Source organism: Teleopsis dalmanni, chromosome 2, assembly GCF_002237135.1.
Source record: "Teleopsis dalmanni isolate 2A chromosome 2, ASM223713v2, whole genome shotgun sequence".
NCBI lineage: Eukaryota > Metazoa > Arthropoda > Insecta > Diptera > Diopsidae > Teleopsis > Teleopsis dalmanni.
In genome coordinates this window covers 121276136-121301906 of record NC_051847.1, presented here as the reverse complement: position 1 = coordinate 121301906, position 25771 = coordinate 121276136, and the positions used below count along the sequence as shown (strand labels likewise).

The 25771-nt window shown below is 28.2% G+C and overlaps 2 protein-coding genes across 2 annotated transcripts in view; both read right to left on the bottom strand.

The window, feature by feature from the left end:
* LOC119675601 overlaps nucleotides 1-2105 on the bottom strand; it is a 90285-nt gene extending 88180 nt beyond the window's left edge. The window contains exon 1 of the mRNA XM_038086806.1: nucleotides 1880-2105. The gene's annotated coding sequence lies outside the window, so the exon portion shown is untranslated. The remainder of the gene's footprint in view (nucleotides 1-1879) is intronic.
* Nucleotides 2106-24158: 22053 nt separating this feature from the next.
* Nucleotides 24159-25451, bottom strand: LOC119683105 (protein arginine N-methyltransferase 1-B-like). Its single transcript, XM_038096713.1, has 2 exons — nucleotides 24818-25451; nucleotides 24159-24764 (listed from the first exon to the last, which is right to left on the bottom strand). The coding sequence occupies exons 1-2, from the start codon at nucleotides 25409-25411 to the stop codon at nucleotides 24165-24167; spliced, it is 1194 nt and encodes a 397-aa protein (XP_037952641.1). The 5' UTR covers nucleotides 25412-25451; the 3' UTR covers nucleotides 24159-24164.
* Between the last annotated feature and the right edge of the window lie 320 nt (nucleotides 25452-25771).

Genomic DNA, 25771 nt, shown 5'->3' with positions numbered 1-25771 from the left:
TATATATACTGTCTTTCTCGATATAAAGGCAAATAGCTGCTGAAGCATTTAACGCAATAAAAAATAATTATAACTGGTTTTTGGTTAAGACTCTTTGGTTAAAATATATAATAATCATTGATAATAATATAAAAAAGCTGAAGTACAACTTTTTAAAAACTGAAGTTTGCAAAAAATTTGGATCACTGATTAATGGGAATAAAAGCAAAATAAAATTTTTTATCGAAAAGAGTTTTTTCGAACAGTAGTGAGCTACAACCACAAAAATTTTTTTTATATTATTTTAATTAATTGAATTTTTGGCTGACCATACAGCTGTTTCGAGTATTGCCAAATACCTATCATCAGTGATTTTGGAGATAATTCTTGTATTTAATTATTCACATTATTATCGAATTTAATTATTATCGAAGTAAATATGTGTGCACAAAATTAAACTACATATTATCATTACCACATAAACTTTTCAACAAATGAAAGAATTTAAATATCTGCTACTGGGGATTCATTTCTTGCAGTTGCAACTTATAATGCTTTTTATATTGAAGATGATAGTATGGGATACCAAACTTAAAACAACGCTGATGTACTCATTTTAAATATATGACAATGAGATAAGGATACTGAAAACTCGAAACATCTCAAAATCCTTTAACAAAAAAAATTAGAAAATTGATGAGTCTCTATATCCTTACTGTGACAACTTTAGAATTCAGTACATTGCTAAATATCTGTTTAACAATCAAACTTTAAAATCTTTTGACAAATCATAATATAGAAAATGATTTGACCATGCTAGCATGGCTCGTGGAACATAATGTGAAAACAACTAAATAATATAATAAAATTATGATTTTCCATATTTTCAATCATTGGCGGCTTCATACATGGGAGTAAATAGGGGTTCCTCAAGGATCGCTACTTTCCCCCACTCTGTACAACATTTATCCCAATGTTTGGTGCCTCGACTCTGGCGTTATACGCTGACGATACGTGAATGCTACACTTGGATAAATGTGCTCTCAACATCACCAACACATTTCAAGAGCATATAAACCTCATCCTGGAGAAAATAATAATCAATAATGAAAAAACGAAGGCGCTGCTTATTAAGTGGATAAGAAGATAGTGAGAGTGGGAGATATGGTAATAAACTGGAAGGATAGCATAAAATACCTAGGCAACACGGTGCACAAACGATTCACATGGCTTACAAATGTCAACTAAAAAGAATTAGCTGTGCCAAAATTCTTCATCACTCCCAACCGCTATTCAAAAATGAAAATCTAAATGCTAAGAACAGGAAGCTGTTATGTAACCAAATAATTCGACCTACACTTCTATATAGATGTGTAGCGTTCAGCAAGACTTCAAGCACTACTATTCGCCAGCTAAAAATTGCACAAGGCCAGGTCTGAGAAGATTTTTCAAAGTACCATGGTACATTAGGACGAATCATATTCTCAGGGATCTCAAAATTGATCTGATCAAAAAATACATAAAGGATAGAGCCCTGAAAATATTTACGAAAACTGACAGATTTACAAACACCGCGTTATCGAATCTCAAAATGGGGAGATATGCAGATCTGAGGACATTTATTGCTTAATCTGATGAAGTAATCCAGTCAAGGCATAGAGAGGGGTTATGAGGAAACCCAACAGTTAATAGAGAGTAAAAGTGCTCAAGTGCACTGACTCAACTAGAATCAACATAATAATATATACACTTAAGTTATTATTTTAAAATTTTGAGTCTAATTTTAGCTTTTTAATTATTATACAAATTTGTGCTTTTTGAAATTTAAATTTAATAAACAATCAAAAGAATAAATTTATTCTTTCGTACAAATAATGTTCATAAATTTCGATGTACTTACATTTTGATTAAGCCGCCATTTTAATAAACGGAAACTGCTTCCATATGCTTTTGTTAAAGGTAATAATAAATAAATAAATTACATTTTACTCCAGATGAAATGCCAAAAAACAAATACTGTCAGTCAACGGCAGCAACAATAACAACATTAACATAAAAGCATAAATTTCAAGTCACAACACACATGCATAAATGCCCCAAAGTTGTTGATATTTCTTTTGTAGATGCTGTTCTTGTTGTTGGTCTTTCTTTCTTGTTTATGATTCTTATTATTGTTTGTTGTTGTTGTTGTTCTTCACGCAAAGTAATGAAATTTAATCAGTACAAAATAATAACAACAACACACGAGCACAAAGTTATGAAAAGGAATTAATAAGAGTAAATGTTGTTATGACAACAATTGTGTAACAGCATTCTTAACATACAATAAAACAAAAATACCGTAAACTCTGTCGTTTGCTTTTAGCCTTTGCTTTATGTTTTTAATATGACACTTTTTTATTTTATTTATTTTTTTAGAGCTTTGATTACAGTATATTAAGACAAGCCTGTTTATGCTTGTTTGTGAGAACAATGTCAGCCATTTTCTTATGTTATTATTTATGCAACAGAATAATTGCTTTATTTGCTGTGTTTTTTTTATTTGTGTGAGGCAATAATATTCGCACGAATTATTGTTGTCTTTTTTTATAAAATTAAATACTTTTTTTATTTTTAATAAATAACATCGTTTATTAACCTCTAAATAAATATTTTGAATTTTTTTTTATAAATTAACTTCTCTTATTATTAAAGTTCCTCTACTTGCTAACATATAACAACTTTAATTAACCACGAAAAGTTTTCATGAATTTATATTTTCACTTAATTAGTTCATATTTTGTTCTTTTTTGTTTGCAAAACTTCAAACTATTTTATAACCGCCTTCATTTAAAAAATATGTATGTGGGTTTCACTACGTCAACCACAAATGCCACAATAACTGCTACCATACAGCTTTTTTGTTGTTAATTAATTGCATGCAGAATGCAAACAAGTCACTACCGATTGCAATTTTACTTGTATATATTTCAGATATTTTTTCCTTTTAATATCCGACAAATTCCCACAATTTGTTTATACACGCATTAAATCGCAACTGCCTCATTAATTCGCATCGAAAGTGCTTTTATACCAAAACTGCATAAAAGCTCGCAGTCAAAGCTTTTCTTTTATCCTCTGCCATTGCGCGGATAAATTTTTGCCGGCTACTTTTGTATGTATTTTTATGCACTTATGGTATAGTTTGTTTACATTTTTCAATTTCTACTTATTTTTTTTTGATTTTTGTTTTCGTTTAACACAGCGTACGTAAAGCACGTGCTTAATATGCCTACAAAATTTATCCTTATCAAAAAACACTTGTTAAACTTCTGCACACACACATAAATGCAACAGCATATACACATAAATACTGATTTGTGTGTGAATGCTTAACAGCAACAACTGCACTTAAGTTTAAATTGAATTGTGGTTGCTCTTGTTAAGTCTGCGGAGCATGTGGTGCAAACATTTTATTTTTAACGATAATTTTTTAATACTCCGCAAAAATGGTATATTCCTATGAAAGAAAAAGTGTATAAGAATACTCAACTTAAGTGTTGATTAAGGATATTAAAATTTAATTTAATTAATATCGAAAACTTTGATTTTTGTTTAAGTATTATCAAATAATTTAATACTTAAACAAAATACTGTTATTTTTAATAGCAGAAAAAATTATTTAAAATAATTGCCCCATGGTATATTCCCCTTATGTAGGAATCTCGCATTTCAATACATTACTTCCCGCCTAAAAAGAGCTGACCATCCAGGCATTAACTAAAATTCATGAGATTCAAGTAAATACCACTCTTATTTTTAGTTATCTCATAAGGATTAATTGATTTCTTAATAATCCACCTTACGCTCATTCCACTGAAATTCAACCCACCAATTTAAGTGAGGTTCGTGATATAAGCTTTACTTATTTTATTTTATATTATGCAATGTATAGTTAAAATAAAAATTTTACTATTATGTAATTAGTGATAAGATTTTACAACTTATTGTTAGTCTCATTGTGAGAGAAGATGCAATAAATTCATGTATGTTTTAAAAAAAAAAAATAATTGTAGAGATATTTGCAGACTTGGCAAAAATAAATGTTATCTATAAACAATATATTCGGATTAGTTAATTTAAACAGCTAAAACAGCGTTAAGAGTACATATTCAAATAATTTAAAATTTAAACAAAATACTCTTATTTTTTCAATATCGCTTTCATAGATCTAGAAAATTATTAATTCTGTAACTTGAACACTAAGTACTCTTACAACAAAAAACTCACCCATATAAAAAAATTTAAATAGAAATAAATCAAATATACTCTTCTACTTTTTATAACAGAACTGGATGTTAGCCTCATACGTGTATTACCATTTTCACACTGCACTATCTACCTATCTATTCTATCTATTGTATAAAATTTTAACCTACAAACACTTAATGTCTTTTATGTAAGCATATTGTTTAACTTTGTTTTTTTTGTCACTATCATTTTTTTAACTACTGTTTTCTACTTTGTTTTTGCATATTATATGCAATAATTTAAAATTTAATTTTCTCACCAGGCAAGGCGTGCCCGCCTGTAACCTGCCGTAACAGAAGGCGAAAGTTTAACATCTGTTTTTGTTGTCACTGCAAGAAGCTTGTCTAGTGGTTATTTTTGTTATTGCTGTTTTTTTTTTTTTTTTTTTGATTTTGTTATAAGAGTATCAAATCGTATAGCCTGTGCTCTTATTTTATTTATTGTATTTGTTTTTGCTTGTCACATTTTCATTATGATTATGGAGTTTATGTTAACAAAGTTGTTGTTCCTTTAGGTTAGTGTTGTTGTTATTGACACAACTGTTGTTTTGCTGGTTTTTTTTGCTATTGCATTTGTTGTTACTGTATGCCCTTATAATATTGTTTTGTTTTGTAGTTGTAGTTGTATTGTTGCAATTTAATTTTGTTGTTATTTTAGGTTAATGCCGTTGATGTTGTTGCTATGGTTTTGTTTAATATTGTGGTTTTGTTGTTGTTACTTAGCTTAATACTGTTATTTTTGTTATTGTAGTATAAGTTTGTTATTAGTGTAATTTTAATATTGCTTCCAGGTGCTGCACTCCGATTTATTGCAACTGAGAATAAAAGTTGTGGAAAGTTAATTTAAATCCTTTTGTGGTTTACAGTATTTAAGCACATAAAAGGATATTATTAAGTTTTATTTATGCAAGTGAACTGAGGTAATGTAGTATAAGCTATATTTTTATTACATTTGTTGATAATAAGAGACTCAAGTTTAGATTATTGCAATTATAACACAATCTACCTTTACGACACAAAACCATGAATAGTAATATTGAGTTACAGAGCAAGACAGAATATATTTTCTTAAAATCTATTCATAGGCTATAATTATAATTTACAAACTTAAAAAAATATATATAAAGACATTATTTATACCATAACTATGTCCGTAATAAGATCACATTCATCAATTAGTATTTGACAATAGAAACTTTCAGAATAACTATACAGAAAAAAGCTAAAATTTTTCAATATTCTAGTTAAAAGATTTCACTAGAAGTTAGTACCCGATTTACTCTGTAGAAGAGTTATCAACCTGAAAAAGAGAACAGATACAAAAGCGATCAGTTATCAATAGTGTTCACATTTCAATAACTTCTTTTATGTACAGTTAAATGCTATATTCATTCATTTTGCCTGAAAGAAATGTAATAGTAATAAGTTCAAAACTTCTTGCCCCTACAAATATGCAACAAATAAGAAATTATTATTAAAGGAGAAAAATGTATTTCTTACAGTGGACATTAGTGGTGCCAAACTTCGTTACTTTTGCGTATTTGTAACTACCCGTTACTTTTCGAGTATGTATTCGTTACTCAGTATTCGTTACTGCGCTTTCGTTACTGCGTTTTCGTTACTGCGCTTTCGTTACTGTGCAGTCGTTACTGAAGTTTAAATGCTTTTTTTCGGCAATAAAAGAAATTTTTAAAAGCATATATATTTATTATAATAAATTATAGATTTAATAAATTAGAATTATTATTTTATTTAATTGTTTGATCCGCATATTTTGCATTTAGCTTTTCACGTCCTACTGGTTCAAATGATTACAAATTTCACTTTTTTATATTAATATTTTTAAACATTTTTAATGAATTTGATAGCGAAGAAAAATTTTGTTCACAATAAAGTAGTTATTATTATATCGCAAAAACAATTGCTTAGAAGTAATCGTTACTAAGTACTCGAAAGAGTAGTTATAATAAATATTACTCATTGGTAAAATGAGTAAAAGTAACGAATACAATAAAAAGTTTGTATTCGTTACTCAGGTATTTCTTGAGTAACGAATACAAAGTAACGGATAGTTACATTTCTGACACTACTAGTGGACATCCCTATTCGCTTTGTTAATAAATAAGACTGTTTCCGTTAACCAGCATAGCATTATCCCAAGATCAGATTACCAAATAATAGTAGTATCAGAAAGAGGTGCTTACCATGTCTCTTCTTAACTGCAGGTTGATATTTAGAATTGTAAACGAAATCAAAATGCGAATTTTGTAATCCATACGATTACTATTAAAAATGTAGTTTTATATATTAGTTCAATATTTTAAAATATTTATGTAAAATATATTTATTTAAAATATTTATGTGTGTCCAAATGAAAACTGGGGAAGAAAATGTCGCATAGAAGTGCCTGCCCTTCTCAAGCACAAAAAAGCATTAAACAGATGTCATCTCAAATGAAAACATTTATTTGGATTGTAAATTTTTATGTTTTCTCTATCTCATTGACAGGCATTGACATTGTTTAACGAAAAGTGTGATCGAAATAGCTATCAGACAAAAACGTTGAAAATATCATGTGTTTTTTAGACGGTTCAGTTTGAAGAAATACTTGCTATATTTGATATATGAGACTCGTGCTTTGAGCAAGCTTATATTGCAACCGGTAGAGGAGTATTGTTTCAGGCCGCAATCTTAAACGAGTTGTTTGTTCAATTGAGTAAGTTAACTTAGTTAATAGTTATTTTATATGACGGTATTTTATAATCAATGATCATTAATTTGAATTTTAAATTGAAATACACAAGTAACTATATATGTAGAATTCTCTAGAATTTAGTATTTCTTAAATAAAGTGCGATAGCACACCCAAGTCAAAATTTAATATATTAGTACAATTTTTATTGACTTATGTCAATATATAAAAATGTATAAATGTCTAATGTCGGTCTTAGGATACTTCCTGATGTGAGAAAACTTATATTATAGAAATTATTATAGAAGGTGGAAAATGCATTTCTTACAGTCGACATCATCCTTTGTTAATAAATAAAACTTCATTTTAAATTGAAAAATCGTTGTCTTTATTATATTACTTTCATTATTCAAGCTAAATTTTTAAAATATAAATCTAAGGATCACATAGATATGTACTTCAATAATGAATTTTCAAAAACTTCATACAAACGCTTCATATATTTTTGTTTAAGTCAATTTTTAAACTTTTTACATAAAACATATAAACCTCCATTCCATTAAAATTCAACGTATAAGAGTCACACCTTATAAATTTGTCACCGTAAATCAAATATTATATAGGTATAAATCCTGTGAATTTTATTAATCTATATGCGTTTTAATAATATTCCTGCAATTGAAATATTGAAATATTGATGCACGTTCAATTGCGTGTCTGCGCGAACGAATGCAAAGGCCAACGCATAATAAGGAAGTGAAAAATTCCAGCGGCGGTAACTATCTCAATCATCGCCGTCGTCCTCATCATCATCACCAGCGGTAGCGATGACGAGGCAGCATCGTAGCATCTTATGTCTTAGAGTGGAAAGTGGAATTTGCTTGGTTTGGCATTTTCTTTCATACTGTGAACCATGTCAAATTGTTTGAAAAATACCAGAAACGTTGTTGGCATGGTTTTCGAACATTTCAATATTTTCTGAGCTGTCACAGAAATTTCTTTAGAATTTTTTACTAATTTTTTTTTTCTGCTAAATGCAATTTACTCATCTTTCATCACTAAACAATTTTTTTTTATTTCTCAATTTAATTTTATTTGCTTTCTTGCAGTCGTTGTCTGTAGTGAAAAGTTCATTGATTCAGTTTTATGCAATTTGTGCTACGGGTTATGCAAATCCTTAAACTCAATTCCGTTTTATTTCCGCTACCAGTTTTTTATGTCTTAAATACTGAATATGAAATTTCAAAAAAAAAAATAAAAAAACTTAGGAAAACAATGAAAAAGTTTATATTAGCGAAGAACTCACTCAGTAGCTGGGTCTGATTGTTGTTTGAATTTAGAAAGGAAATGATATTGAAATATGCGAAGCGAATCACGGTTAATTGGATCTCCTCTGAAGAGGTTAGGCAAAAATGCAGGTTGAGGAAATTACCAAAGAGTTCAATACGTTGAAAACATATACAAATTTTTCTGCAATCTTAAAATTTCAAGGAAAAGTGGTTTTACCAATATAAATATATATTTCAAATGTAAGTATTGAAATGGATGATCTTGATTTCATATATTCTTACAAGTATTCGTTGTATATATAAAAGAACGTATACTATATATACACGTATACTGAAAAAACACAAATCCAATAACTTTTATTCATATACAGGATAGGGATTTTACAGGTCTTTTAGAATTCGGAGATAGGGATTTAGTTAAAATAATCTGCTTGCTTTTAAAAAAGTGTACAAAGCCAAAATGTATATGAAATCTATCTAGTTCTTATAAAACATATTAAATTCATAAGCTTCCAAAGTAAAATGGAAGTCAGAAAGTCATATACTAATTAATAGTTAACACTCATTTGATATACAAAATTTGAAAATGGGTTTAGCAGTAAGGCATTCAAGATTACAAAATTTGCATGTCCTCCCACCAAAAATATAAACAGAATTTTTTACCTATCTCAGGCATAATAGATTGTTTTAATTAACATTTTCGAACTTAGCCACCCAAAAAATTTAAAAGAATATATAATTTTGGGTTTTATTATTCATTGCAAGTTTTGTCTTTTAAAATAAAAATCTCTTATAACCCTTTAAAACCTCAATTTTTGAACTTTTACCCATTACTTTCAGGGTTGCAGATATCTGAGAGAAAAATTAGGTTGCTCAGCAACTTCGAACATGATTTCAGACTAAGAAAATAAAACCAGTTTAATTACACATGCATACAATGAGCTCAGGAAAATTCCATACCACATTCTAAAATTTTAATACTCAAAGATCTAAATATAAGGCAGATGTAATGAATCTTAATTGCAATAAAATGCATGCTGAAATAACAATTTATAATCATAAAGTTTGATTGCAATTGTGTAATTATAAATAAAAATAAGTATTCATTGGTATTATTCTCTAATAAACTTTGTTTTAATGTCTTTCTATTTAATTTAAAAATTTAATATTCCCCGCGAATTCTATTAATTGCAATGTTCGATGTCGGACTATAACTATAGTAATTACTAAGTATTTACTTAAATGAAAAATTTTAAAAAAATGTGTAAGTATTCCTTAAACATATACCCATAATTTCTACTACTCTTTTTATTATATTTTTCATTTAAACCAGCAAACTTGAATTAAAATATTTACTTAACACAATTTTAGTTAAAGTTTCTTCAGGAATAGCATTTGGGGTTAACTGTACTTAGCTTACAACACTTGTTTATTATGGGGCAACTTGGGCCCACAACTTTCAAATGCTAATAAAAATGCACAAGTGTAATTGTGTTAACACTTTGTGTACACAAATGTACACTTGAGCATGAGAAAGTTACATTACACATTTAAAAGTGTCCATGTGCGAATAGCTGCTCTTTAAATTTAAATGTTGTGTTTATATAAAACACAGCTGGAAATAAAAACTTTACAGATACTAAACATTTTTATAATAATAATGTTAATAAATTCTAGTAGTATCCGCCATCTTTGCTTGTTCAGATTTTTAAATATTCAACTAAATTTCCGTCATTTGTCGACATTAAACAAGATTAACGAAGTTCCCTCTTCCCTTTGAATTTCAATAAATGTTTTATATTTGACTATGTATATATATGTTATATATTTATATATACATATTTTAGCTGGGCTTCTACTAGTATGTAGAATGTGGTATATAGACCATGAGATCACCTATCTCATATGATATATGGACCTTAGCATGAATCCTGTATATGTATATAAGTGATGTGGCTGCAATAGCTTTAGGAGTGAGTCTGCGAGAGGCTGCACGTGAAGCGTCTATCCATTTTAGCCATACTACAACCAGTAATTTTTTGATATAATGTGGTCAAAACAGTTTGAGAGAAGAGAAGAGAAAAGTAACATAAAATAGATCAGAACAATTGTCTTAGTAAATGTAGGTAAGTATTAAGTTGACAAACTCATGTTATAATTAAAAAAATGAATTTATTAAAAATAAAAATCTTATATATATTATTGAAATTTTCAAAAAATAATTGTAAAAGAATTTAACAACAATAATTAATTTTAAATTGAGGACTTGTTCTTGTTTCGCAGTAATGAAACTAGTAATGAAATATCACGGATATTTTTTAAACAAATGCTTAACCATAGCTATACAAATGCACATAATTATTATTAATGAAACGAAATATCAATCAGATATTTTTTAAACTTATTATAATAAGTTAATACCATTTAATTGTACTTGTCGGCCTTTTACTCGTTCATTAGCTACATTCAAAGAACTCATTAGTAATTTAGAGGAAATATCATAGCAATTAATGAAATATTATTACAATCTTGTTCATCTTTTAAATTTGGTTATTACATATCATTATGATCCACCTGTCAACATTTGTTATAAGTCTTTTAGCGTAAATATAATTGAAACTGTAACTAGTAATAGTTAATGGTGGAAAGTCATTTTAAACTAAACGTAAATTTATAAAATCGAGTGTATATCTAACTCAGTAAATAAACAGTGTACAAAACTGATTCTATCTTATATCTAAACTAATAGAATCTTATTTTTTTAAAACAGTACAATTTTGCTTGAACCACCTTATCGTAAACTATTAATTCCTACTATGAGTATTTCCAAATACTGTAATGGAAATCAATTGATACAGTTTTTTGGCTGTATAGTTTTTTATTTAATCTACAAGTGACTTCTTGATTTAAAAATGTATGACCAAAAAACGTAATTTTCGAATAGGGGTTAAATTTGGACGTTCCCGTACTTAATGATACTGCCTATGGTCATTTTTCGAAGAAGAAGTAAAATAGATAGGTACTATCCTCTTTGCTTCATATAGAATTTTTTTATCATGCATTGTTGGTAAAAGCCAGTGATGAAGCAGATTTTTGTCAAAGAGTTCTATAAAATAATGATTATCAATTCGATGTAGTTTAGTTAAAAAAGGTAGTATCTGATATAATATCGGGGCTAATACGACACTGGACTGTAGGAAGGCATGGACCCAGGTTCGGCCTACCGTATCGAATCTCAAATTCGTATGTCTACTGGCGCATTTGTTAAATTTTTGTCAAGACTTGCCCAGGATCTAGTTTTTAGGTGGCCCATTCCTTAATACATTCGGTCATGCCTCCAACATTTATATTGGCCAAACACTTGCATTAATCAATATAAATGATTTGAACAATTACGAGGAATGTGAAATCAAAACGGCTTTCTTAGCTAATTAAGAAGGATTCGATAATTTTTTCACTTCACCTACCTACCTAACTTATAGTATTAATAAAATTAATGTATTACAAAAACAACTTAAATTCCCTTTAAGAGCGTTCATTGTCGAAAGCAAAATAAAATTTTCATTTTAAAATTATTTGATCATATAAAACCGTCCACATATCGGGTGTTTTTAAATCTGCATGAGAAATAATACAAGACAGAAATATTGTTGGAATGAAATTTTTTATTATAATCTGGTAGTCAATTTCATAGCATTTATTTTTTGAATACGATTTCTGGTATATGTCCGCCGCGGCTACAAGTTACATGAACCATTTGATCAGTCCAATTTAACACTATATTTTGCAATAAATGTGGCCGTATGGAGTCAATCGTCAATGCTGGCATGAACACTGGCTTCCAATGCTTCAAGAGTTGGTGGTTTGTCAGCATAAAATAACGACTTAACATAGTTCCATAAAAAGTAATAGAAACAGAACCACTTCTGGAAATATAGTTGTTATCAAATTGATTTCGTAATAAATCGATTGTTAAGGACGCTGTACGATAAGTTGCACCGTCGTGTTGGAACCAAATTTCGCCGATGTTTATTTAATTAATTTTTGAAAACAAATTCTATTTCAATAGAAATAAGGACTGATGATGTGAAGAGCGTGTAAACCGCACCAAAGATTCCATTTTAATTAATGTAATGGAGATTCATTAATGACGTAGGGAATATTTTCGCTATATATATGACGACGTAGCTAAACACAAATGAGCTTCATAACTAAACACAATTCTTCGACGAAATGCCCTATGAACTTGAAGAATAATTTAATTTTTTTCTAAGTAAATTTCCACAATTTGGATCCATTGTTCCAGTGTTAAACGAGTCAATGCGAATTTCCAAATTTTACTGGATAGAAATGTCAGCATAGTTTAACATTCTTAGCTGTCAAAACATTGTTCTCATGTAGCTAAAAACACACTCGTTGTAAGTATTCTTGTTTTTATTTTTATTGACAATCTAATAGTGCAAATTATTATTTAATATTCATTAAATGATTAACTATGGGTCCACCTATAGAAGCTCAAAACTGTTTCCAGTGCTTAAAGTCTTTTTCGTTTGGAAATAAGCGGTACGAGTGTTACTTAATATTAAAACTGTTAAACACGTCAGCTTCGTTGTGAATATTTTTCTACCCAAGAATTTAATATACTAAGCACTACATTTCCTTGACTACATATTCTATAAAGCTATTTAATTTTCCTCTAAAAAGACATACTGAGCAGCTTTTTACAACCTTTCCTAATAAATGTTCATGTAATACACAAAACAACTTTTTAATCCCCAATTTTTGTATCTTTTAACTTTTATCTCTACATTCACATGCGAAATACATAAGTTGCGTAAGTCACAAATTATTAACGCTTGACTTCATTTTGGCTACTGCAATGGGTAGGGTGGCATGGATCTCTTTCATGAATGGATTTTCATTTACGTTTTGTTTTTTATTGCAGATTTGCTTAATATTGTATTTTACTTTTTAGTCAATTTACGTTAGTGTCCATTATTTTCCGGCATTTTAATTTTGCTGACCAACTGATGCTTTGGTCCATGCATGGCTTGGCTGGGATGACTTGGTCGACCTTTTCTTGTAGATTCGTATGTAAACATTGAAATGGCGTAACAAATGATTTTTTGCACTGAAACTGATGAAGCCTAAAATAGCCAACGTAGCAGAGCTCTCCATATCTGCACAGAGCATCGAAATACTTCCATACTCGCACATATGTAAGAATATTTATTATCATAAAGTGTGTGTAGTACATGGCAGTTTATATTGGTCTGACCTTGCGATAATTTATGTTCGCATATCAACACCAAACAGTGGCACTCCAATGAATAATAGTTTTCCTGCACCATTCATCCGTCCGCCCCCTTTTTAATGCATTAAATTCCAAAAGGTTTTTTGCATGCGTCAATTTGTTAATTTATTTATGCTAAATTAAACATATTAATTATGTTTTTATATTTTTGTAAATAAAAAACAAAAAAATCATTTTACAATATATCTGAATTTAGATTAAATCATTAGTGACGGTTATTAGATTGTTTGCTTCTGTAATTGAGCATTTTGTTGACATCGAAAATTCGTAGATATAAAAACAAAATATTAATAAAAAAATTGCCAAAAATTTTTAATTTTTCGTTGATTTAAATATTTTAAAAAAATTTATCTTGTCTTCACAAATCGGAGACATTTAAAATTTCTTCAAAGTCATTCTTTTTGCCAAATTAATTCGAATTGAAGCGCATTAGTACGGAAAATTAAAAATTTGTATCTTTTTTTTTTGTTGATGTAATTGAGCAACTTCAAAAGCCTAATACAGAAAAAAATCCCCAAAAAATTTAAAAGTAATATTAAAATTAAAAGTCATGCAAAATAAATTTTTTCGTTTTATTTCCAACAAATTTTGAAATATTTTTATTACAGCAAAACTTTTTTAAATAATTTTAATTGAGGTGAAAGAATTTTGTGGTTTCACTCATTCACTCAACTTCATTTAAATATTTTGCAATAAACAAAAGAAAGCAAAGAGAAAGTGGAGAAAGTGTTAATTGAACAACACAAAACCATATGTGGAGCCACAACTCAGTTATGTCAAAAAATAAACAGAAAACTCAGTGTTTAATGCACATTTAAATGGACAAATCCTTCCAAAAAGGAGGTAACAGATCCTCCTTTAGGTTTGAGTAAGTGTGCGTCCAGATACATTTCTGCTTGGGGGCATTTTTGCTTGTGCCAGAATTTGTTGAGTGTTAAAGCATAAAAGTGTAGTTCGGAATGTTGGGATTATATTAAAAGTGACAGCTCAACTAACAGGCCAGAGGTATGATTACAAATGATACTGCATTATCCTTTCACGCAGGACTGGTAGTTTGCGCTTCAGAAAATTTAACAAAAATTGTTGTTGTGGCAAAATTATGAACTTTATTTTGCTAAATAACTGAATTCAAAGATATAAGTATGTGAAAATAAATGAAAAAATACTTTTAATCTCGTTTAATGTATGTAATATATATTTAAGAATGTTTTTTTATTGAGTAGTAGACAAGAAGAAGATTGAATGAAATAACGTAATCTTATATATAAATATCTACTATATCAGAAATAATTATGTCTGCCTTTAATCGTGGTTAAAATTTTGTCAAGTGAGGGCTCTGAAATATAAAATTTGTATTTGAAACATTTCTCCAAAGGTGTTAAAGAGTATTGGACACAAGATTATTTCATAGAGAGAACGACGGTTTTATAAAATAAAGTCAGGAAAGTTGTCTTTACCAATACCTGTACAGTCTAAATTTTCTTTTAATCTTGCTTATAATTGCGAATGTTTTGATATAAATAAATGTACTTAAGTAAATATTTTTATTTTCATACTATTTATGTAATCAGTATCAAAATAAAAGTATTTCATACTGTTAGTACAAATACAGGGTGATCTATTTAGCAGTTTCAAAAATATATATTTAAAAAAACAGACTTATGGTTGAGATAATGGTAATATTTTTAATTCAGTTTATTTTTTGGGTATTGCCATTAGGTATGTACAATATTGTTTAAATGTCCTCCATGGGATATGTTAGAGCACTAGCTTCTATCTGACAACAGTTTAAGCTCAACTTGAGAAATGTTGAGTGAAATCGCAAGGTCTTGATGTTATTTAATGTTGTTTCCTGCAACAAAGTGATGTTGTACAATGTGAGTTGGTGACACATTGTACTACAAAAATTGTCACATTTTTTGTAGTAATTTTAAACATTTTTAATACATTCAGTGTGTTTACTCATATTGTGGAAATTGTGCCACAAATAATATCTGGAAGAATCTTTGAGAAGTGCAGTTGACTTCTTAAAAGCTCATTTCGACTAAACGAAACCACTAAAGAATATATAGGATTTTTAACATCCTGTTTATCGAACTGTTTATTTAGCAAAAGCTTATTAATCTAAAATACAATGGATTTCTATTATTGCTGTGGATCTCTAGTAAAAGGAGCAATATATTTATTGTATCAGCAATTTAAATGTAGAGACAACAATATAGTAAAAAGGTTTTCTTAAGCTCATGAAGAAAAGTTTTCAATTTTGAGAGTAAGTATCTTATATTGAGGATGCGAATCGTTTCGTATGCATCCTTATGGCCATTTTAACTATCTATCATTTCAATTATCTCATACTGGAATAAGAAATATTTACCTTATGACATTAAACATCACGTTCTTTGTACACTCCTTGTATTTCAATCGTCAGAAGAGAATACTGTTTTTTTGCGATATATGTCTTTTATTCTGTTATATATAAACTATTACTATGTCATTAAAATGTAGTTATCAATACTAAAAACTGAGACTTCCTGATGTGATATGTTATAAATTACTAATGCAATAATTGCCTTAAATTTGGATATATTTTTATAAGTTTTTTTTTATAATTTTTTGGATACAAAAAAATTTGACTTGAAAAATTTGATTTTAATATTTATTTAATTACATATTTTTAGGAAGAAAACCTTCAGCTATGAACTTTCATTTCTAATTTTATTTTACTATATATTTACTATATGGAAAAATTCATCCATTATATGCAGAGGAGGATATGGAGAAGGAGATAATGAAAATATGGAGTTGATACGCCATATATAGGGAGGTAGAGTTCCTAGTACAGGATAATTACCAATTATTTTCATTTAACTATCGAAAATTACTTTTGTTTCAGAGAGAACCGAAAACTAAGCTTTTAATTACTTTCATTACTGAGCAGTTTTTCATTTTCGTCCTTCCGCAGCTCAAATGCAATACAATCATGTCCTAATGTAATTTTTGTTTTATTTTTTAATTATTATTTCTTTTTTCAACAACCAAAATATAACAAATCATTTTCAGAGAATTCCGTAATGCTTGGTATATTTTTACAGAAATGCTTACATTGTTTTCATTCCCTTAAGGATTTATATATTTGCCCTTAATGCAAATAATAATATTGTGAGAATGCCGAAAATTTGGTTTGAATTTTTTTTTGGGAATTGTTTTTTTGTTTTGACGCAAATATTTGTAACAATGTGGAAATTGTTTTTCTGGCAAAATGTATATATATGCGTACCGTGTTTTTGTACGCTCCACTGCAGCCATTGAAAACCCATTAACCTCATGGGCCATTAATTGAGTTCTAATGAAGACAACCCAGAGGCGTATTGAACGCGTTGAGTGTGTTGGGTGTATGTCTGCTTGAAATTGTTTGTTTGCTGATTTTTTATTTACTCTTATATGCAACGCCGATATATAGACACTCTACAGTGGTACTTATGTGCAGCATTATATACACTATATACGTATATAGCATAATTTTTTTCGTAATTTCTCAGTCATTTTGGGCGCAATACGCGTAATATGTCTGACGTTGTGGATTTGTGTTCAACATGTGAGATGAAAAATTATGTTTCATTTTTCTCTTTTAAGCAAAAATAGAAAAATGAATGTTATATTTAATATATGGCAGACTACTGTTAATGGCTTTGATCCAGCATTCCGACAATTTACGGCAGTTGTAAGAAATATTTTAATGAAAAAAATAATTAAGAAATTTTATAAGAATTACTTTAAGTAAGTATTTACACATTTTCAGTATGAGTAGAAAAATGAAATAAGAAATTTGAAAACATGGAATTAAATACTTAAATCTTTTTTTATTTCTACTTAAACCAAAAATATATTTTTTAAAGGATTTGCGTGTGCCATTTTAAATTCATGCTCAGACTTCAACTAACCGCAAAATAAATTTTGTTTTTAGGCTGAAGTGACCAATAATTCTAGTTTAATATTCCGAGCACGTCCTGAAAACGGCCACAAAAATTTTCTGCTGTGCCTTTTAACGCAGTTAGAGTAAAATACATGAAATTCCTTTACTGCCTTTCTTTACTCCTTGCACACCATTTTATCCTTCTTATCCTTCTTCTCTATTGAGGAATCACATTAATTGACCTGCTTTGATGAACTTCAATTTGTTGACGCAAATTGCCGATATTCAAAATTAATTCCATTAATTTTGTGTTAATATTCCGTACTCGCACCGAAAATTTATTTTATTATTGCGAAATTGTATGTCGTGTTTAGTTGCCAGTAATCAATTAAGCACAATTAACAGGATATATCGTCTATAAATGGTTCTTAAGGTTCATAAAAATAGTAATTCCATGCCATCAATTTTAAAGCTTAATAATTGAATTCACACGTTGAAATAGAAAAACTAGTGTAGAAAACGGAAGCATATCTTTCATAAGTAAATAAATTTATAAAATGAGCTTCACATTAAACAGATATTATGAAGTTCAAAAACTTCATAATATAATATAATAATAAAAATAAAAATTACCAAAGATTTGTGTTGAACAGTTTTCTATTGTGACAATTTATCGCAGATTACTTGAACTTTATCTTCCTATAAAGCTTAATTCCGTAAATGAAAAATTTGTGTCAAATGGTAGTTTTTGTAGTGTTAACAGGAACTCAAATTGTAAAATCCCGAACGTACTGTTAGACATAATTAGCAAGAATTTAGGATTTCTTATAACACTACATAAAATAATCTTCATAAATAAAAAATTAAAAAAAATTTGCAGATTGGATCGTAGAGTAGTGTTGACCTTTTTTGAGTATCGTTTTTTGAGTAACAAAATAGCATTCTAAGTCTCGCCAAAGGTTCTAGATGGTATTAAACGCTGAGTTTTCCTCTATATACGGTAACACAATGGGCCAATAGCCCTAAGTGGATCTGCTAGGGATCACTGGTACAACGTAACATAGCCTAAAGTAAATGGAGAACAATTCAGAAATATAATTTATAAGTTTTATACCATACAAAATCATTTTGAACTGATCAATATATGATTTCAACGAATTGGTGCAACATACCATACATCTCATAGATTATTCAATGTTATAAGAGGAAAGTAATACATATGTGATTTTTATTGAACATCCTGTATTATTCAAATAGTTTATTTTCCTTTCAAATTAGGAAAAAAGTGTTAATTGCGAAACTGACATCGTATTTATATTACAAATTAATAAACTTCAACATGGTTTCTAAACCTTCAAACTCTTCAAATTAGAAGATACGTTGAAAAGTAAAAGATTTTGATTTTAGTGATTTTAGTGATTTTCCCTAAAGCCATCTTGACGAGAGAGAATTACATGATTTTCACTCTGAAAGGGTTGCAGCTTTGTCACAATAGTATATAGAATAGAATACTATTATAAATATCTATGTAACAAAGTAATATATTATATATAAATGTTGTGTACAGTAAAATGTATGTATAATTGTAAAATAATATACTTTTTATTATAATTTTTATATATATAAATATAACATAACATAACCTTATAATATAATATATATATATATATAAATACAAATTTATATAATTTACTATAAAATAATAAAGTAAAATAATAGTATTAGTATTTTTAGCTTTATTTTTAATTCATTTTAAATTTGTTGTGTTACATAGAAATTAATACAATTATATTACATATATGTTACAAGCTTACAGCTATGCATTTTAAGCCGTCTTCCGGAAGTTTAGGTTAATCTAATAACTAGTTTTTATAAATATTAAATAAATATTATTTACTTATAAACTCAATACAATATAAATATTAAATTAACTTACTATAGCAAAATTAATATATATAATATATATAAGAAAAATAATATTTAATCTATTATTATAAAAAAATTATATGATAATGTAATCTAGTACATATTCATATTATTTCTAGTATACCACACTATAGGCTTAAAAACCATTTAATTTTTTTTCTATCTACAAACGTTTTATGTATATTTCTATTATCTTGTAGAGAAATATTATAACAAATTTTGTACCTAAATATCTACAATACAAAGCACAATTTTAAATGAAAACACATCAAATATCATATTGCATTTTGTATAATATTAATGTAAAAAGAATATATAGTTCTCAGTAAATATGATATAGAGGCCACTTAAATATTAATTTTGATTTGCAACTAAAACATAATTTTATTTTAATATATTAAATAAGGAATTGTCCATTTACTTTATCTAGTACTTTTTTCATGGAATTAAAATGAAATTTGTTTATAATTGAGAATACTTTCGTACAGATTATCATTTTAATATTCAATATATTAAAATATATTTTTAAATATAAACATACATATATTACTTGTATCAAATAAGGTTTAACTACTTCTCAAAAACAGAACAACTATTATGTGATACAGTGAAGAGTAGAACAACAGTAACTAGGACTTAAATTATAAATTAAAATTTAATAATAAAAGTATTATAATTCAATCTTCTTAAATTTGCTATTATTAAAATGTATAGAAAATTATTTGAAAGATATTTTAAATTTCTAAGCTTTTCCTTTTAGTGTATTTTCTATTTTGGAGTATTTCCACTCCTTCTTTTTCATAATGCGACAAGCCAATAAATTCAGAGAACATGTCCTTCATGACACCTTTTAATTGCCAATAACACAAATTATTTCATTTCCATCAAATCACAATAATTTAGCCCGAAGATAATAAAATTTGAATAATAATTCCGTAAGTAAGTTTGTAAATCGATTTAGGAACTGTAACAATGCCAATAATAACAACAATAACAACAAAAACAACAATAAATTACTTGATTGTCCAAATGTACGGGTATTCAAATGCCCTGTGGTGGAGCTCAACATACGGAATATTTTATGCAGAATGGATTATGCAGAATTGTTTTGCGGCGGATGCAGAAGGCTCTTGATAAATTAGTTGATGCTGGTTGACAAATAGGATTAGAAGTTTGTAGTTCATTTGCATTATGGAATTATTTGAAATTTTTGAATTTCGCTTACCAAAAATTAATATATTTTATGAAAATATTTAAACTAATATTATTAAGCTAGTAGAATTATTAATATTAGAATAATATAATACACATTAGAATTGTTTTTTACTTTTTGAAAAACAAAGTTGGTTAAGTTATGACCACAGTTAAATATTCTAATGACATTTAAATAACTGGAATCAGTTTACTACTGTGCTTAAGATTCCATATTTCCTTTATTATATAGCTTAAAATATAGCTCATATTGATATATTCTCTATAACATTGTCTTTATCTATTTGAGTTATCTTTCAAAAATATTTCATTGAAATTATTTTAATTAATTAAAAAATAAGTTAGGTAAAGTAATTATATTAACGAAAAAAAAAACAATTTATATTACTGGATAAATCTAAGAAACTTAAATCATTTCTTATACATCTTCCTTATGACAAAATATTTCTTTGAAAATTTTGATCACAGTTTAACATCAGTTCCAAAAAGTGCCGGGTATTTATTTAACAATTTCATGGCATGCATAACTAACCTTTTACATTGTATTTTAAATAATTTTTATCTTTTCTCTAAAAGCAGCTGATTGTTTATAATATCCCTTTCTTTGCTTGATATCCCCTCCCTTTCTAACCTTCACAAAGATAGATCAATTTTTTTTTACTATTATTAGAAGTGAAAGTAGAATACCACTATTTATAAGTTCTATTGACTATCTCTGAAAAAAATATTGTTAGCTAAATCCAAAAGAAATTAAGATAACAAATAAATCTTATAATGTCTTTTGGCACCAAGCTCCAGATCTAATTCGGTTTTTATTCGGATATTTCCAGCTAATCGCAAAACAAAATCAAATAAAATTGGTAATTATACAAACACTGTAAGATTTAACGTCTATTAACCACCGTAAGAAAGCCAGCAATTAGTCTGAGTTCAGATCTATTTAGAACGAGAAATATATATATGTTAAGTATGTTAAATATTGTTTTTAATATTACTATAAAATAATCTTTGAATTTATTTTGAATGTTTTTGAACACTAATCCTTGCTAACAAAGGGTTATAACCTATCAAAGTCTTCACGGATGAAGGCACCCAGCTATGCAATGGGTGTTTTACTATTTTATTAGTTTTGAATCTTTTGTGTCAAGGAATTTAGATACGTCTTACTTTGTTTACGTTAGACAACTAAGATATGAGATTTTTGTAGCTTTTTAGTGGTTTATAAATTTTATAGCTACCTGACCATATGAATATATTATATCATAATACTGGGATATTTTTAATAGTTTTCTAAAGTAGTATCACTATCAAAATAAATTCTGTTCACAAAGACTTGATTGAATATGTGTCTATGGTGTCTACTCTACAATGTCTACTCTACTTACAAGTTTTAATTATGGTACTTTTAGCTTTTAGTTGAAATAACAAGAAATACTGATATTACTATTATCTTATGGTAGGCTTTTTCTCTATATTAAGAGTGTTTAATTTACCTGCATTTACTAATATTAATTTGGTCTACGACACCTATTAGATGTTAAATTTAGAAGTCGAAGGATATGCCACTATATGTTTTACTATACATATATGTAGTATGTAAATTATGACCAACTTCTACCTCCTTAACCCACACAGCAATAATTCGTGTAGATATTCACATATGTCTATTTGAAGCAGAAGAAATTGTCTCTATATATGTGCCACTTAACATTATAAGCTTCTTGACCTAATAATGTGTGTAGTAACCGAATACTCGTATGTTAGTCAGTTGATGCTGTTGTTATTGTGATTGTTGTTTCTCGACTTGTGCCTGTGCGGGGTCTTAATTTATGTTGGTCTTAGCCCATATTGTGATTATAAATGTAAATCTCTTTAACATCATTGCACTCACATGTTTAAGAGCCATGAGTAGTGAACTATTCACGTTAGTTGCATGCTGAATGTGCTATGAAATTGCAATTTCCATTATGCATTCCAGTACGATTTACAGCATTCGTCGTGTGAAGTTGAGGAGGAACAGCGGAACATTAACTTGTAAAATGGATTATTTATGCGCAGATGAGTATTTGGCGTTTAGCAATTGTAAAGCGTGTAATGGGTTAAAATTATGCAAATGACAAGCAAGGAAATGCATAGAACAAAGCCTTATTTATGCGTCCATTAAATTTGTCAAGTGTGTAATTTCGCTTACAGAATTTACACACATACATTTTCATTCAAATTTACATACGAAAATTTAAAGAAATCATGGAGCATTTTTATATATAAAAAGTATAATGTAAAATCATATAAAATCATTCAATAATAATAAAATGTTAACAAAATTATCTTTTTTGTATCCTAAGTCAGTTGAAAATAAGTATTAATGGTAATCAGTATGGACTATATATTGATATCACACTCCTTAATATGACTTATACTAAACTTAACCTTTAATTAGTCGTATTAATAAACTGAGTATGGAAGTATTTTGAACAGTAGTAAATTACAACAACAAAATTTTATTTTTTATTGAATTTTTGGTTGACCATACAGTTTTTCGAGTATTGTCAAATACTTATCAAAAATTGTCTTTTTTTGGAAATATTTCTTGTACTTAATTATTTGTAAATAATATTTTTAACTTGTGTCAATTTTATTTTAATAAGTTTATTCTAAATTAAATTTGTTATTGTCATTTATGAATCACGTTGGTGATTCATTGGAATTTATAAATAAACGTTGGTGACAGTGGAAGGCAAAGCATATAAGAAGTAAACAGTGTAGAAGTTTTTGAAGGTCTACATGTCTAAACCAATAAAACTATATAAATGAGTTTAACTTACCCAACGTAAAAAACTAAGTACACAAATAAATTAAGCTTCAAAAATAATAAGACTCGAAGAAAGTTCGAATGAACTCGAGGGAAAGTATTTACTCTTCATCAAACTACGCTTATGATGAACACTTTTAAGATATTTTGCGATACAATCAATTTAAATATTCGCTATATATATATAAATGAAGCAGAAATACAAAATGAAAAATCCTCATTTACTTAATTAATTAATTTAATAATTTAAACTATAACATTATATATCTATATATTAATTACCAAAGTGAATTCATTTCAATTATAAAGTAAGCCTCTTCATTTCGCCTGCATTAACATTAAATGATGAAGTTATCTCAATATATATTAAATGTATTTATATATTTTTAAAAAAACTAAAATCACTGTGCCACCCAACAGCATCAAAAACAAACGATATGTAATCAAAATAAATATTTCAAACAGCGTCAAAAAATAAATAAATAAAAGTACCAACTCACAGTATCGAAAACGGAAAAAAGTGGTAACTAATATCATAATAATTGGATTAAAAATATTACAGGCCAAAAAATCACGATGATTGCAGAAAGCAATACCAATAAATAAACAAAACTAGTTATTAATTATTTATTAATAATATTTGCAAAGCAAAATAATGAGTATTTTATTATATTTATTAATTTAAATAAATTGTTTCAGCAAATTTTTTATTTGATATCAAAGCTTATCCATTTTATTTCAGTCTGTCATAACCTCCAAATCTTCTACAGATGATGAAATCTGACCATTAGAGGAACCAGTTACATTTCGCATAGAATCAAGTGCCCGATCATTCTTTAATTTTAATTCTTGTGCTATACGCACAGCATCAAATCGAACAAATTGTGGCCAAAGCAAGTCAATGTAAAAGTTATTGTCGAAATATTTCGATTTTTCTTTTCTTGCATAAGGTCCTACACACCAGGAACCTCCGTTTAGTGCTTGTATTCCATGCGAATTAATATCAAGTAATTGGCACCTCAATTTTGGCAATCGAGTATTATAATCACTGTTTTCAACATCTGTCATTGCTATTTCAGCATGAATAGATAATCCAGCTGCTACAGAATTTGATCTTTTGAAAAATGAAACAGATTGCAGGAATTGTCCATATATATTGACAGGATCGGTATTATAGTAAAATGCAGCTTTACTACACATCACCATGTAAGAAAGCACAATGGAGTTAATATTGCAGTTTGAGTATGTTTCCATAATCAAACTTGTGTGAAAAGCAAGATCTTGAACTTCAGCAGTATTCAAATCTATTGCTTTAATCAGTGCTCCTGTACTACGGATCTAAAATTTTTAATTATCCAATGGAACTGTCATTATTATATTACAAATGTTACCTTTTCTTTTGGCATTGCATAGTACCAGACAGTATCAATTGAATCCTGAAACATTGAATTCATTGAACATCCAAGATCACTACCAATCACACTGCCCCCATTTTCAACAGTTTTAAAATCTGACGCTAGACGTACAAAAATACGTGCAATATCTGGAAATATTAATCCATTACTCTGTAACCACTTGTTACGTGCATAAATCACTTGCTTTGCGTTGGCACCATACAATAATGCGTTTCCCACCCAATCGCATAAGATTACGTCGACCATTTCTACAGGCAACTCCATTTGTTCCACATCACCTTCGATGACAGTAACACGTTCGTCACATTTGTTTTCTTTAATAATACGACGGGTATAAACCTGAACGCCTCCACTGTCAACAGCATAAACATGGGATGCACCCGCCTGCACAGCGTAGATAGCGAAAAGGCCAAGACCACAGTTCAAGTTAAGTACCAACTTATTTTTGAACAAGTCAGGATTACCTAATATAGCATTGCGCATGGCATTAATCCAGTTGGTATCACCTAACTTCAAAAATTCATTTGTAACTTTTTCGGTTCCAAAGCTAACAACTTTATTTCCTTCCATCGTTAAAAAAGTGCAAACTTTTGAAATCAGTCTAAGCTAAGAAATGAAGTTGTGCCGGAAACAAAATATGTGTCAATTTTTGTGCATTCACAATAGTCACTTAACGAAGTTTTAATAAGAAAATAATTCATTTCTATGTGTTACACGTAAGCGATTACACGTTAAAGTATAACCACCATTTAGTGAAAAGTCTTTCCGGATTAAGAGACGTGCATAATCCTTGGATCATTTTTATATTGTTGAGAATGGTTTTTATACTGAAATAGGTTTTATATAAACTAAAAATATTGAAAAGCTAAATAATTACTCTAAAGCCGCCTTCATAAATCAAAATGGATAGATCGATATCTCATGTGGGAT

What these genes read in the sequence shown, in the direction of transcription:
- LOC119683105 (XM_038096713.1), bottom strand. Translation starts at nt 25,411, where the DNA reads ATGGAAGGAAATAAAGTTGTTAGCTTTGGAACCGAAAAAGTTACAAAT. An exon ending in ATGCAATGCCAAAAGAAAAG is followed by an intron (nt 24,765 to 24,817) that starts GTAACATTTGTA and finishes TAAAAATTTTAG; the next exon opens with ATCCGTAGTACAGGAGCACT.